The sequence below is a fragment of the Lynx rufus genome, unplaced genomic scaffold (assembly GCF_022079265.1).
Source record: "Lynx rufus isolate CCGP_SWC_20201006 ecotype Redwood Valley unplaced genomic scaffold, mLynRuf1.p SCAF_1, whole genome shotgun sequence".
Taxonomy (NCBI): Eukaryota; Metazoa; Chordata; class Mammalia; order Carnivora; family Felidae; genus Lynx; species Lynx rufus.
Genome location: NW_025814823.1, coordinates 142,712,560 through 142,729,072, shown reverse-complemented (window position 1 = coordinate 142,729,072; position 16,513 = coordinate 142,712,560). Strand labels below are relative to the sequence as shown.

General features: G+C 44.7%; 1 protein-coding gene across 1 annotated transcript in view; it reads left to right on the top strand.

Moving 5' to 3' along the window:
• The first annotated feature begins 6,516 nt into the window (after nucleotides 1-6,516).
• LOC124509747 (vegetative cell wall protein gp1-like) overlaps nucleotides 6,517-16,513 on the top strand; it is an 82,533-nt gene continuing 72,536 nt past the window's right edge. Inside the window, exons 1-2 of the mRNA XM_047076408.1 lie at nucleotides 6,517-6,819; nucleotides 6,958-7,360. Coding sequence (XP_046932364.1) covers nucleotides 6,517-6,819; nucleotides 6,958-7,360 — 706 coding nt within the window. The remainder of the gene's footprint in view (nucleotides 6,820-6,957; nucleotides 7,361-16,513) is intronic.

The following is a 16,513-nucleotide window of genomic DNA, read 5'->3' as shown; positions in this document are numbered from 1 at the left end:
CCTCTGTGTTCTAGGAGTTTTATAGTTTTAACTCTTATATTTAGGTCTTAATCCACTTTGAGCAACCTTTTTCTATGTTGTGAGATAGGGGTTCTATTAATTCTTTTGCAAGTGTATATCCAGTTGTCCCAGCACCATTTGTTGAAAAAACTATTCTTTCCCCACAGAAATGTCTTGGCACCCTTGTTGAAAATCAGTTGACCATAAATGTGGGTTTATTCTGGACTTTCCATTTTATGCCATCTATGCTTATACTAGTACCACAGTGTTTTGATTTTCATGTCATTAAAAAAAAAAACAGTATAGGAAAACTGTGTAATAGGCAAATTGGAAGAGTGGCCTCTTTAACTTGGAGAAAATTCTTTTTGCAGGAATATGGATGTCAAGGGGAGGGAATAAACATCTGTTGGGCACCTATTATATGTTAGGCATTTTGGTAGAAACCTTCACACACATTGTAATAACAATCATGTAAAGTCATAATAATTCCATGCAATAGCTAGCATTATCCTCACTTAAAGACAAGAAAAATAGGGGTGCTTTGCTGGCTCAGTGGGTGGAGCATGTGACTCTTGATCTCAGGATCATGAGTTCAAGCCCCATATTGGGTGTGGAGCCTACTTAAAACAAAAAAAAAATTTTTTTTTAAATATTTAAAAGGCAAGAAAAGTAAAGTTCGTGAAAGTAAAGTAACTTGCTTATGATCCTTTTTTAACCAATGGAGAAGGAAGTGGTATTTATACACAGTCCCTAGGAATCCAAAGTCCATGATCTTTCATAACAAGGAGCTTTTATTACTGCATGCTTAGTGAACACAAACTGCATCTGAAGGCAGTAGAGGTACTTGAATTCATTAATATCAAACATTTTTCTCATGACACTCCAGAAAATTAAAGAGGTACTTATACTATACTTATACTAATATATAGACGACTTTGAGACCATTGTCTAAAAGCAGCATTTCACAAGATATTTAGAGAAATCATTTTTCAACGATAAAAACTAGTTTATTGGCTCACTTTAATTTCACAGCTAATGTTAGTTTCATTTATATGACTCAAAATGATTGAACATTATTTTGTATAATTAGCATAGCACAATGCCATTTAGTTGGAAGAAAAACTAGAACGAGTCTTAGTTGTGTGGGTTGGCCTTGTCCTTAATTCTTTTTTCATTGAAAACCTTCCCAAGGTTGTTCTGAAATGAACACAGGTCACAGCTGTCAAATGCATTCTATGTGAAATAATAGAAGGTTTATAACTGAGAAAGATTTACGAAATCAGTGAAGTAATGGCATTTTTTTTGCAAAATTCATTTAATACAAAGCTTTTACATTTTTTCATTATTATTTTAATTTTAATTTTTTTTTAATGGAGGGCAGGGACAGTATCCTTTGGGTCTCAGGATCTAGAGAGTTCAGTTTAGATAATGCGGTTTCAGCCATGACAGAAACACAGTCTAGACAATTCTGTCATTTCTTGTGAACTTTTTACCCTCTCTGCTCTGCAGGGCACGAGTCTACTGCTTTCTCTCAGTGAAGATGCTGCACCCAGATGTTTAGATTGCCCAGTGGCTCTTATGTAAGGATTCCCATGATTCAATTCCTCTTAGAAGTTAATGCCAGGAAAAAGTTTGTCTAACTTGAAGAACAACTCTGATTCTTTTACCAGACCATGAGAACTGTATTATTCATTGTATGTCATTCTTGCCTTGGCTCTGGGAAGCCCAGAGCTAAATTTAATGCTCAACTGTGGTAAGTCAAGACTGGTAAGAGAACTTATTGCCTTCTATTATTTTTTTTAAGTTTATTTATTTAGGGAGAGAGAGAGAGAGAGTGAGAGTGCAGGGGAGGGGTAGAGAGAAAGGGAGAGAGAATCCTAAGTGAGTGGGCTCGAACTCACAAACTGTGAGATCATGACCTGAGCTGAAACCAAGAATCGGATGCTTCACCAACTGAGCTGCCCAGGCACCCCTTGCCTTCTATTGTTTTTAATATCAAGTAACCCCAGGGCCATATGGAGATAGGCAGAATACATGTTATGGTCAATAATACTGAATAATTATATTACCAATAGAAAATAATGCATCTTCTAACTCTAGCACTGTGTGAAAATAGGGTATCCAGCAATTGCTAGTTTTATAGATATACATGTTGCACTTCCTGTTTTCAGAAGACAATTGAAAGAGAGGAAAGGAAAAGTTTTCCTTCAAGGCAAGGTTTTCAGCTTGGAGATTGGGTTTTTCAGTCTGGTCCAAATTAGGGACAAGCATCCTCTTCACTGCAAAAAACAGCAGTGGTTTCCTCAAAATCTCATCCCAGCATTGCTACTGAATAACACTGAGAATGTTCCAAATTTTATTGTAGGTACTAATGAGCCTAATTGTAAAATCTTACCTCTTAGAGGTTTTGAGAGCAACAGATAATTCATAATAGAAAAGATAAAGCACAAGTCAGGGACCAGATGTACAGCATTGTTGTAATAAAAGGCTAAAGCATGCTTTCATTGGGTGGTTTTATGCCTGTCATGAACACCATAAGACAGCTAATCCCCCAAGCTTCTTTGTATTTTGTACCTCTTCAGAGAAAAGTTTGTAATCCAGGAAAATGTCTGCAGGTGAATATTTGGAATGAATTTAATTTACCAGTTGCACGTTATTGAGCAGCTAAGAATGTTGCTGAATTTACATGCAATGTATGAAGTAATATTGCAGTTGAACATTCTCACTGTATGGAAATTTCCACCTCACTTCAGGGGCAATCTCAATTGGATGAGGGCCAGATGGATTTGTTTATGGTAGCAGTGACATAATAGGAGGAAATGAACAGAGCACCTTCTTGAGCTGAGTTTTGCTAGTCATGTGGAATCAAGTTTTGGAACTATAGGCAGGAAAGCAGAGCACTTCTTTAAGAGAAGTCAATGACAAATTAAAACCCTTGTGTCACTTACAGAAAAAAGGAAGGCTGCAAGGTAGAGGCTGTGGTTTGAAGACAAAAGTGGCCAACAACTTTTAGTTTTGTCAGAAGACAGCAAATGCCCAAAGTTCTGTGTGCTCTTTTCTTTTATGACTTAGCCACAGTGTATTTTTAGAACCATGTTTTCCTTTGGCTCCTGTGTGGACGGTGTCCTCAATACATGTGTGAAAACTAAGGAAGTGTTTTCTACAAATCATTGAGATTTTCTTTATCAGGAGCTCTTGGCCCTTTATATCTGACTTGATCCTACTGCCCTCCTGTAATGCAGTTACTGAAAAATCCTACGAGCTGATTTGCATCTGTAATATTTGTTCTCACTTGGAGACATTTTGCTATCCTCATTCAACAAATAGCCTAGCATCTTGGTAATGAGATTTCAGTACAAATGGGGAAATTTCTTTAGTATTTACGAGCGTCATGTTCACCTTTGAGTTAAAAACTGCCAGTTAGAAGCAGAAAATTAACTATGATATGGCTGAGTCCATTGGATACTTCGGCCAAGCCAATTTCTGTAGCCAAAAAGACCACTCTGTCTCATGTGGATGAGAGCACTGGTTTTAATTGGCCAGAGCCCTTTTTAATCAGGAGAGCTTTTCAAGTCTTTGTGCTCAAAACTGCCTTTTCTCCATCCATATTTGTTAAGGAAAATGGGTTCTTAGAATTTCAGATGACTTCTTTGTATGATTAGATTCATGGGTAAAAACGCATAGTGATGGTTTTTAAGAGACTGTGACTTTTCACAGGATCTCAGTTTGGTGAACTGCAATTTTGCTAGTTTCCTTGAAGAGATTCTCTGCTTAAATCATTTCATCTTTCAGGTGATCTTCAAAAGACATTGATTTCTGAGTGTGTATCTAGACCATGGTTTAGGGAATATCAATCTCTAAAACACGGGGGAGGTGGATTTGAGAGGGTAGTTTTTATGAAGATGAATAGGAAAATTTGAAGTTAATCTATATTCAGTATGCTGACAATCATGAAAATATATCAAATCTGTCTGTTGTAAGTGCAGATTTTATTTGCATTCCAAGCAGATTCACACTCAGAATAGGATACAAAATGTTCGCACATGAAAAATACCTAGCCCTGTTGATGCAAGTTACATTAGGTGGAGTATAATGTTCAGAGAAATGAGTGATTTGTACAGGCAAGTAAGTTCAGAATCACAACATTTTAGCCAGGCACCACTATAATTTTACCTTGTGACCTATCTAGTGGCTCATAATTATTTTCTTCTAAGGCCTCCTTGTCATTTGACCAAACTCTTCAGGTACCCTTTAATTTCTTATAATTTCTTCCTCACTCTTCTCCCATCAAGTGTTTCTTGAACATGTGGCTGGAGCACATGAAAGAAGCAGCATTCACAGTATCTCAAAGTTCCTCTTATTATCCCTCTTTCTCCAGCTACTTTTCCAGAAAACTGAAGTACTTTCTTCTTGAACTGTATATTGTAGCATCTCTTTCCTCTGTTGTCCCTCCCTTTCCCATTGTTAATTTTCTCCTTCTCATCAAGTGTCATTTTTCTACTCTTCGGATCCAGATGATCCTATATGGGGAAATTTTAACCCAAATCGCAACAAACACAGTTCTGAGAAAACTTTACTTTCTGATCACTCAGGCGATTCTCCTGTGAATTCATAAAATGAGCGTAGACTTCCTAATTTACATGTCCCAGTAGGTATTTACTGTGTCAACCGTTCTGAAAGATACAAAAACATAAAGCTCAACTCTAGGCTTCAGAGAGATTGAGATGTAGATGAGGCACTAATTTAAATTACACACATATGAAGTATGTAATACCACCCTGTGATGCCACGTTTAGGTACTCACCACAGTCCATGAGGGTGGACATGTTTGTGCTTCTCTTGGTTCACTGAGGCACCCTCTGTGCCTGAAATGGTTCCTGGCACATGGTAAGGTGCTAGATAGATGTGTGGAATGAAGTATATTCTAATTTCTAAACGTAGAATTAAGTCCAGTCTCCTCCGTTACCAGCCTGTTTCTGTAATGAGAATATACGTAACACAAACGAACTCATTCGTGATTGATATGTAGGGAAAGGATATTAATAAACTGGGGTGGTTGTGTTGGTTCACAAGCAATTGTTCCCAGCGCTTTACTATTTTGCACTACCAAGTAACAGCAGCGACAAGCAAAAACACAGCAGACCACCAGTTGTGGAGAATACACAGTGCTATGGCTGATGCCCATTCACCTTGTGTTCTTTCTTTCGGATTTTGGTCTCGCCATGAGTTCTAATTTGGGAGGGCTTATTGTCAAGGGGGAATTCACCTCTTATGTTTAGGTTTTGTGCTTCTCTTCCTAATGCAACAGCCTCAAACAACTCTCCTTCCAATCTCTTCATCAGTTACCTGCATCCTTTTTTAAAGGTAAAGTCCTATATATTTACTGTAATATTTATTAGGAATTTAACATGGCCATAAACTCTGCTAGTATGTTTTTTGGATCCGTTACTGTTTTGTTAGTGTTCTAGTTGCAGTGTTACATAGATTTGGGCTCGTTTGTTGCTAACCCTATTTTCCCCATAAGCCTTGTTATTTCTAGCATATGATTTCACAAAATGGGAAGAACACACACATCCTTTTATAGAAGAAATGTACTACAAACTTCAAGTTCAATGAAGATAAGTAGGATTTAGCTGTGGGAGAAGATAAAAGAGAGCACTCCATTTCTGGCAAGAGCATCAGCAACTCCCAAGTGGATACAGTATGGAACCTTCTGGGAGGAGGGAAGGAGTCCCAGCTGGCAAGTGAGGCTCTGAGGAGTGGGTAAGTGGACGGGTTTGAACACAAGAGGTTTAAATTCAGGATTTTCTGTGGCGAAGTGCCTCCGGAGAGCTTTTCAAACAGGAAGTGGCCTGCCTGAGCAGTGCTCTAGAACCATTACCCTGTGGGCATGTGCAGATGGATGCCTCTGCAAAGAGGGTCAGAGCAAGGAAGGGGGGCAAGGCCGCTGAGATCATTAAGGCCCCCAAACAGCGAGAAGCAGGAAGGTGGACTTGGACTTGGAAAGGACAGGGCAAGTGGGAAGACCTTAAAATGCAGAATCCAGTGGGAGCGGCTATGGCATTGAAAGAGAGGTTCTGGACTGACTGGTAGGGTCTGAGTTCAGGCGACTGGTGGATACAGGTATCCCAGACCAGAGGCAGAGAAGTTGGGGACAGGAGCAAGTCTGACAGGAAAAAAAGACAAGAAGGGTGTGCCCGGCCACGTCCCCAAGTTTAAATCACAAGAAATATTGCCACCTTAATTCGTGGCCATTTAACTGTAGTTTTTGGTGCCACTCTGGGGTGGCAGAGGGGAATCAGTCCCCTCTCCAGCAAGGATGCCTTTTCAGACTGTCGGCTAAAGTGACTTAGGAATTCATCCTGAAACCGTATTTTGGGCAGAGGAGAATGTTCCAAAACCCAAGCTATCTATGTACAATTATTCTTTGTGACGGCTTGCAGTTTCCTCACCTACAAAATCACAGGGCAAAGAAACTTATTCCTGGAGCCTCCTCTCCGGGAGAGGAAGGTGAGGATGGGGGTCCAGGCAGCCCCAACCCACCCTCCCGCTTTGGATCCCCGGGGATCACCGGACGGACGTTTTCCCGCTCCCCGCCCCGGCCTGGGGAACTGCTTTGGGCACTCCAGGGCCGGCGATCCGCGGAAGGCGTCCGGCCTATCACCCTCGACTCCGACTTTGCAGCTCCCAGCCTGCGCCGTGCTCATTGCCGGCGCTCCTGAGACGGTTTCCCGAAACTGCCCCCCGAAGGCTCCCCGCCGCGGCCCCGGGGTCCCCCGCAGGATTCCAGGAGGCGCCGCCGCCGCCGCCACCCGGCGGGCGCAGTGACCCGCTCCCAGGCCCCGGGGCCTCTGCCCCTCCTCCCGGGGATCCCCTTTCGCCAACAGCCTCCCGGGCCCCGCAGGACACTCCCCTCCGGAGGCCGGGCCTCGTCGGCCCGCCACCGCCCCCGCCTAGCCCCCGGCCGCCCCGCCCCGCCCGCGCGCCGCGCCGGGAGAGCCCCGGGCCCCGACCCCTCCCCCCGGACGCCCGGCCCGAGAGCGGGACCCGGGCGGCGAGGGTGACTGGGCTGCGGCGCGGGGCCGGGTCCTGGGCAGGGAGGCTCGGCTGCTTTTTTCTTTCTCTGCCCCCGCCCCTCTCTCTCCTTCCTCCTCGCTAGCCCCGCCGGCGGCGGCCGAGTTCGGCACTCTCGCCTCGCCTCCTCCCCCACCCGGGGACCCTCTCCTCTCCCCTCCCCTCCCTCGCCCGCTCCTCCCGCCTCCTCCTCCCTCCCGGAGCTGCTGGCTGCGAGGAGGCGTAACGGAAAGCCCCGGCGGGGGAAGGCTGCGAGCTCGGGGCCGGAGACGCAGAGCCGGGCCGGGTGAGTTGGAGTCGCCGGGCCCCGCGCGTGCTGCAGGAGGGAGAGCCCGCAGCCCCGGCCAGGTGGGGCCGGGCGGCGCCGGCGAGGGGGTACCCAGCCCGGGCGCTGGCGGAACCGTCGCGGCCGGCGGAGCCGGGGCTGTGTGCGCGGCGGCTGGCGCGGGAAACCGCGCTCCCGCGCTCCCGGAACCCGCCGGGAGGGAAGAGGACCGTCCCCGGGACTGGGACGGGTGTCGGGGGCTGGGAATGGGAGGGATCGGCTGTTTCTGCTCTCACCGCCGCGGCTGCCGGCAGCAGAAGTGGAAAAATTGTGCCTGGAACGGCGACTTGCCGGGAAGCCGGCGTGAGCCGAGCTCTCCCGCCGCCACCGACGGGCTTCGTCCCTTCGTCCGGCCGTTCCCGCGGGCACCCAGGGCGCACGGGTCTTGGGCGCAGCTCGGCGCCGGGCACTGCGCGCCTGGTACCGCGCCTCGGGGGGTGGGGGTCGCTGGCTGGTTGCCCCCTGGTCGCCCGCGTGGGGCCTGGTGTGTGGCGTGTGGGTCACGCCGGCCACAGACGTCAGCTGCTTTTCAGATCTGGGCTGCATTTTTGTGGGCAGCGCAGTGATTTGGGGTGCCTGCTGGAGGAGGTGGGCGTGTAGTGGGGAAGACTACATCTGGGATGGGTGGGTTGAGCCCATGAGATGGGGTAAAGAACTGGAGGAGACTGTGTACTTGTTTCGGGATGTTTTTAGGCTCAGAGCCCCCCCCCCCCTTTTCCCTTCCATTCAGTGGTCTGGTGTTCTTTGAATTCAGAACAGCAAAAGGGTTTTTCTTCGATCCCGTTCAACTTTTCTCTTAATCCAGGAGCGTCCTGAGTTTCAGGGGAGTCCGCGAGCCGTTTCAGTGGGAGTAAATGAGAGTGAAGACAAAGTCTTATCCCCCACCCCCATCTTCACTCCCCCCCCCCCCCCCCCCCGCCCCGGACCATTTCCTGTATTTCCCGTTTTCTCTCTGTGATTGTGTGCGTGCGTGGAGGTTGACATCGGTGACCCACATGTGAAAGTAGAACTTCTGTTGGAAATCGCAAAGCAGCCCCTGTGGACCAGAGTGGGTTTGAGCCACAGGGAGGAGAGGTGTGAGGGGGAAGGGGAAGGGAACTGTTAGAGCCCGGTCCCAGAGAGTTAAACCTGAGTAACCAAGTTCGAAGGACCGTTTATCATGGGCACGTTGCTTTTACTTCCCTCTCGAGCTTGAGAGCTCCACCCCCGCCAGGTTTAAGCCAGGATTGATGCTAATTTCTTTGGCGTTGCCCTTTCCTTCGTGTTTCTGATTCTTTCCTCCTGTTGTTCTTTAAAAAACGACTTCTTTTCAAATTTAGGAGATAGGGAGCACATGCTAGTAGGGAGATTAAATGTCTTGAAGACAGAGAAAAGAAATAAAACCCAAGATGACCATTTCTTTTTGCTGTCATACTGTGATAGGCTTGTTATTAATCTGTGTCAGAAATCTCATGCTGGTGAAATATTTGAGGGGTTTGAAGTCATACCACCATTATGTTATAATGCTATTTTTTCCAAGTGGTCACACAGAGAGCAGGTAGTGTGTCTGGTTGTGGTTTGCAAAGGGTGCGGTGAACATTTTATAAAATGCCAGGAAAGAAGACACGGTGTGTTGCAGGAGATGATGGGGGTGGAGAGGGAGAATCATTTGTCTTTAGAGCAGTCCAATTAGGAAGAATAATTACACTGCAAATGAACATTCTCAAATATAATTTGAATCATGATACACGAACCAGTAATTTGTCTTTAGTTAGGAAAAAGGCTCTTTGTGGATGAGAGCAAAGCGATCCCTTCTGGAAAAAGTAATGTGTACTGTTCATGCATGTAGATGGGCTCAAAATTGATGGAACCTGCTTACAAAGATGTGTAGAGTGATGAATTAAAGAAAGAGATTTCACTGCACAGAGCAGGCAGGGCAGGAAGGAAAATTCCAAAGGAGAAGACAGAGAAACAATGTATGAAAAGTATATAGTCTTTTTAAATGAACATTGTATACAGCTTCTTAACTTTAAATTGACAAAGGAGGAGGCTAAACCCCAGGAGGACCCAGACTGGTACTGTTGAGTTCCTAGAGGTGCCACTTACTATCTGAACCTTGGACAAGTTATTTAATTTCTCTCAGCCTTGGTTTCTGTATCTATAAATTGGTGGCAGTAAGAGTGCAAGTCAAAGACTAACCTTGAAGATTAACTAGGATTACTTTTGCATAGGATTTAGGTGGTGCCTCCTGCTAAGTGCTCAGAAAACGTTAATGATGGTTGTCAAGTATTTCAAATGCCCTGGAAAAAGCAGTGCCATTCAAAGAGCTGGAATGGATACCTGATTTAGAGTAAGCTGTGGCTGCCTCAGGCAGACCCTGAGCTGAGGCTGTACCCCTGCCTCGGGCAGCCCACAGGCATAAACACTGGATCTTTCTAGAACTTACATGCCACATCCTTTTGGCCCATTGTGGTCAGCCTTCTCTGGGACTCCAGTTCTGGAGAGTGTAGCACAGGCTGTGTTTGGCTCTGAGGGCAAGAGCACAGGTGTGGGTGTTCACCTGCAGGCCTCACTGACTCTGTGATGGCAGGTTCTCAGGTTTCTGGTCCATGTTTGAGAGAACAAAAACAAACAAAAAAACCAAACCAGCAGTGGGCAAGGTGCATGCCTCTTTGGGAATCCTAAAAGCAACATTTTACTCCATGCATACTGCTCTTGGAAAGATATAAAGAGTGAATATCCAATCTCTAGAATTTGTTCCAAAAAGCAATGGTTAAGGCATGTTTTGGGATTAAGGATACACTGGCCAGTTTTTATTAAGGTTGTATCTAACGGCTAAGTGAACAAAAGGCGTTCTTAGCAAAACGCTAGTTCTTGAGCAGGGCAACTATACTGTATACTGCTCTTCTAACTTAGGAGGACTGCCTATTTGGTCATTCACCCACTGTTTTATCCTGTCATTCAGCAAATATCCATGAAGCCTGTCCCATGGGCTGGGCTCTGTTCTGGCCTCTGGTGACATAGCGAGAACCAAGAGCGGGCTTCCTCCCTCCCAGTGCACGCGTGCTAGTTGGAGAAGCAAACTCCATGTGCAAATGACCTCCATCAACCCGGGAAACTCCTTTTATGATTTCAGACAGCCTGTACTGGGAAAGCAGAGCACTGGGCGTGCTTCCCTTCCACAAACCAGCCTGCTCAGAGGGAAGGGACCTGGCTGCGGGTAGTGATGGGGGCAGCCGGGCTTATGGGTTCTCCCTCGGGATAAGGGAGAAAGAGACTATTTCTTCTGTGCTTAATACAAGTCTGTGTCCATTTGGGTAGTGGGTGAGGAGAACCATCAGCCAACATGCCATGAAAACAAAGAGTTTCTTTCTCAAAGGTGAGATTTCTGAGCCTTAGAAAGACAAAGAAGGAATTAAAGGTCACTTCTGGTCATCACCCTGTAAAACCCAGGTGTGCCCAGGGAAGAATCTGGTGTGGCACTTGAGACACCTCACTCTCTCTTGCTGTGTAAGGCGTGGCTGAAGGAGGAAAAGGAAGAGTGGATACTTGGTTCCTGGTTTTCTTTTTTATTACTTTTAAAAAGACATTAATACGTGATGCAGTAATAATCACACGTTTGGAGTCTAGAAGGCTGGCAAAGGTATAAGGCAGGTAGGGCTCTGATAGTAATCGTGTGTATGGAGGCAAGGTCGAGAGGGAAGTACCTGAGGGTGCTGGGGTTGGGTACTGAGCTGAGGAACCTGAACTTCATCTCTAAAGCTGGCTGAAAGAGAATTTGCAGCAGGTAAATGACTTGTTTTATAGTGCTTTAGAAAGAACTTGGTGGCCATGAGGTGGGTTGGGTGACAAGGAGACCAGAGTGGGGACAGAAGTTGAGCTGAGAGGCTAGTGTGGGAATCCTTGAGGGACTTGGAGAGGGAGAGGTTGGGAGAGACTGCTTACCCTTCCTGGGTCTTCTCTCAGTTGTGGACACCAAGAGGGAGTCCAGGGTGACTGGTGTGGTCATGGCACCATTCACTGAGGTGAACAACTGTGGGGAACTTCAATTTGAGGAGATGGTATGGAGTAATGAGTTCAGTTGGATCCCGAACAGAACTGTGAGCCTTCCAGGGAGAGATGTCCAGCAGAGAGCTGAAAACACGGGCAGGAAGAGAGTCTGGATTAGAGATGAAAGATGGAGTTGTTTTTATAGTAGTGGCAAGTAGTTGCCTGGATTGTTGAGATTTACTAAACAGTGCTCAGGATGGGAGTGATCTGTATACTTGTAACTGAATTTTTCTCTTTTATCCTTGCAACAGGCCTCACTGGGATAATTAAACCTCTGACCTTGGCCTTAAATGACCAGTCTGTCACTGTTATTTTACAGACCTGGTGATATCTGTTTATGTTACTTTGAACTGGGATCATTGAAAGGAATATATGTAGAATGGCTGTGAACATACTTAAGTAGCTAGGATGTATAACTGGTGAAATTGATTACCACTCCCCCAACACAGACACACAGACACACACATGCACACATACGTTATAGACCATGTTCTTCCCCAAGTTCATATGTGGAAACCCTAACCCCAGCATGGTGGTATTTGGAGGTGGGGTCTTTGGGAGGTGATTAGATTTGGATGAGGTCATGAGTCTGGACCTCCCTGGTGGGAGTAGTGTCCTTACCCAAAGAGAAAGAGAGATCAGAGCACATCAGCTCTCTCTCCACCACAGAGAGGAGGCTGTCATTGCAAACCTGTAAGAGGGTTCTCATCAGGAACCAAATCTCACAGTGCCTTGACCTTGGACTCCCAGCCTCTAGAACAGCGAGAAATAAATACTGTTTAAATTATCCAGTCTCTGGTATTTTGTTATAGCAGCTTGGACCGATTATTACACAGGTATGTGTTGTGTTTAAGAAAATGTAAGATGACCTTTACTTGCTGAGGAAGTAAAGTAGTTTTGTGCACATCTAGAAAGTACTGAACATAGAGGTGTGTTATCTGTGTGTTTTCTTAGTTAAACTGTAATATCGTCAGCTAGGTCAAGAGAAGTTCCCAACTTTGACTTTGAGATTTGCCAGTTAAGAAGGAAGAGCCTCAGTGTATTTGAGTTTTCCTCCTGTAGGTTCTGATTTTGATTTGATACTACATTTGTTGATTAAGTGGTGTTTTGGACCCTATTTAAAAAATACTTTCATCAAAATTGAGTAAGACTACAGAGGTGTTTACTTGGGTGAATTGTTGTGGTTCCATTTAGGACATCACAACCAAACTCGCTTTTAAAACTCTTCACATGGTTTCTAAAATAATAAGTACTGAATTCTGTAGTCAATTATGGTATTTGAATGAAGAATATTGAGGGTTTCAGCGGGTTCATTGCAAACAAAGTTTAACAATTACTGAGGTGACATTAGCTGTAAAAGCAGTTCTTTCCTTGTGTCTTCTGTATGTACAGAGAATGGTTCAATGATGTCACCAGGTTTCCTGGCTTTTGGCAACTTACGGGTAATACATTGAGGATTTGCAGCCTAGGCTAATGTATGAAGCTAGGATGTTATAACAGTGAATATGTGGCCTTTTAAAGCATCCCTGTTTGTGGAACTAAGGATATTTGATTATGGGCTGAATATCTCTCATCCTATAAGTGCACAGACTTGCAGCCATCCCTGGATTGCTGGTAGGGAGCTCCACACACATTTGGGGTTCCCAGGTCTTTATTTCCAAATGCTCCATACACCCTTTCTCCCCAGCACTAATTTTCTCCCCTTAAAGAGGGTGGTCAGGCTTTTCCCGGGAGAAGACACAGGGAGAAGGCGGCTGTCTACAAGACAAAGGAGAAGCCTCCGAATCCATAGGTGCCATGAGACCTTATATTGTGAGAACTAACTTTTGTTTTCATGTCCACGAAGGAGAGGCTTATCCACCTTCTTTTTTTGAAGTTACCATCTGGCCCTCCAGGGCTATTGCTGTTACTATGAATTTCATTCATTTGTGAAATAATTAAAAGTGTGCAAAATAGACCCCAGTGAATGCTTGTTAAATTGCAGGCATGCTATTTGATTTGTGCACAGCTATTACTCCCCTTACGGCTGTGGATCTAGGATAAGGCCAGTGGGGGTGACTAATGATTGTCAGTCTGTGTAATGACCAAGAACATCTCCCCTCACCCTTGCCTGCTTAACTGGGGTGCCATCGGAAGGAAAGCTGGTAGCCATAGACAGACTCGAAGGATGTAGACTAAAATTTTAACTGTTCGCCTTGGTCTGGTGATTACAAGTGACTAGTTATTTTCTTTATTTTTCTGTTTTCTGTAATATTTTCAGATTTTCTGTAAATAGCAGTTACTTTTTTATTAATTTTTTTTAACGTGTATTGATTTATTTTGAGAGAGAGTGGGGAAGGGGCAGAGGGGTGTGGGGAAATGGAGAATCTCAAGCAGGCCTCATGCCCAGTGCAGAGCCTGATGTGGGGCTTGATCTCACAACCATGAGATCATGGCCTGAGCTGAAATCATGAGTCAGATGCTTAACCAACTGAGGCATCCAGGTGCCCCAATAGCTTGTTACTTTTAAAACCAGAGCAAAAGAGTTGGTGGGTCTGTGTGTGTGTGTGTGTGTGTGTGTGTGTGTATGTAAACATGTTCGCCACAACACCGTACCTCTCCTTACAACTGTGGTGCATCCATTGTAAAGGAGGTTTTTGTCTTTAAAAAGAATTAAAATTCGCATTTGCTATAATTGTAGTTGCTCATACTGGGAGGCTAGGGAATACAACCGTGATTAGGTGCTGTGACCCACAGCCAGAGTGGGACAGCTCTCTCAGAACTATACAGAAGCCGACTCCTTAGTGTATATTTTGTACGTTTTTATAAACATTGTAAATGTGATTTGACAGGTGTTTCACTTATACATCTAGGTGTGTAAATGGCTGTCTGATAAGAAGTCTTGAATCAAATCTGATAAGTACTGAATTAAATATGTGCTATACTGACATGTTGGGATTCTTTCTTTTTAAAAATTGTTTCAGTGTTCAGTACAACCCAAACCAGCAGTGAGATCTTAAATATCCCTTTAGCAGCAACCCCTGCACATGCCTGGAAAATTAGAGGGGCTCTTTTTCCTCTACTGATTCTTTCGTTCAGCATTTTCTTTCTTTCCACACTGAGCTGTGCTGTCAAGGGCACCTGGGGTTCAAGCTTCCCTTCTCCTGGGACAGGCTGCAGTTGGGCTGGATTTCACATGTTGTTTTCCAGTTTTCAGGCAGTTAGCCAGTTGTTTAAGGATGGTTGTAACTGCATGGACAGTAGGGTTGTTTAATCTTTAGGTAAGTGGTGCATAGCACATACATATTGAGGACAAATTAACCTCTTAACAATTTTCAACTCCTTTTTTTTTTTTTCCTCTTGCTTGTAGAGACCAAATATTCTGGAATTAAAAATAATGGATAGTCTGGGAACTGCAAGCTGTACCAGTAAGCAGTGTTTTTGTCTTTATAAATGACTATTACTTGGGTATTCAATACAGACTTAAAAAAAACATGGGTCACATCTTTAAAAACAGTCTAAAATCACATCCAATTTTTGTAATGGCTGTCTATTCCTAGATGATGATCCCACATAGAAGTATGTCTAAACAGATACCTACTCTGTCATTTGCTCATTTTTATAGTAGTCCTTTCAAGGTTCTTCTGTACTAGAAGCTCATAATTTACTGGCCTAATTACTAATTCTGCATGGATTTATGCTGTACTAGGTAGCGTAGTGTGCTGGCTTAAACAGGCGATGGTAGGTCTTTTTGATCTGAATCCTTTCGGTAAATGAGTGTGCTTAGGTTGTCCTGTCTGTTTATGTGTTTTTTCGAGATGGTGCTTAGGCCTATAGTTCTTTTCTCTATTAGTAAAGAAACGACAGCTTTGAAGGAGCTAAGCTGGTGTGTGGAATGTTTAAACTATAACTCAGGGCCTAAAAGAGCTATAGCCCGGTAAGGAGGCCACACTTTATTATAAGAACACAATTGGTAGTGGTGATGAAAAAGTGTGATAGGTTGTGTGTTCATCTGTGTGGACAGGTGGCTGGGGGCCTGTTTAGGATAGTCTTATCAGCTATGCTGCAGAGCGACCACTACTTCCTTGGTCTGGAAACCAGACTGGTGGACCCTAACAGTAAATTGGTTAGCTTTCTCAGCAGGTGTATTAGTCAACACAACTGGCATGTTTTAAAACATTTTATTTTTTTTATTTATTATTTAAAAAAAAATTTTTTTTTAACATTTATTTTTGAGACAGAGAGAGAGCATGAACGGGGGTGGGGCAGAGAGAGAGGGAGACACAGAATGGGAAGCAGGCTCCAGGCTCTGAGCCATCAGCCCAGAGCCCGACGCGGGGCTCGAACTCACGGACCACGAGATCATGACCTGAGCTGAAGTCGGACGCTTAACCGACTGAGCCACCCAGGCGCCCCTTAAAACATTTTAAAATGAGAAGTGCCATCATGTTAGATTCCTCTTGCTTATATATGTGTGTTTGATTTTTTTTAAATCTTGACCATGGGACTTCCTGTTTCTGTCCAGATAATTCTGAATTCTGACCTGGTCATCTGCCATGTCAGCCATCCCTCTGGGCTGCGTGTTGTGTTCCTCGACACATTCTGCTCATCAGTCATTGAAGTTCTTTGAGTTATTTACTGGTACTGCTCTGTTAGACCTCCCCATGTCATTCTTCTGCGTCTTCTTTGTAACCAGGGGTGTGTCAGCCTTTGTAGGCGGCCAGAGGTTAGAGGGTTGGAGTCAGTGCCAAGATACAGCGGAAGCTAATCATGCTTGTGACCTTGCCCTCATTAACACTGTGTTGGAACCAAAAGAGCCAGCATTCCGTGGTATTGTTTGACTTTGGATTGTCTCTATTGATTTATGGTAATGGGCTCCCTATTTCAGAATGTAAGAGATGATCAGTACTTACTGCCTCTTTCTAACTACTGAAAAGTCAGGCTTTGGATTGTCAGATTAGTCATTGGACCCTGTTGATGGTGGTTTGGTCCCAAGACAAACCAAGACTGACAAGAGTGTGAGGGCAGAAGGCCTCTGAGAGTCTGGAGCATAAGCGGGTGGGCTGATGACCTGGGTGTTCCACAGGTGGGGATAAAACACTCAAA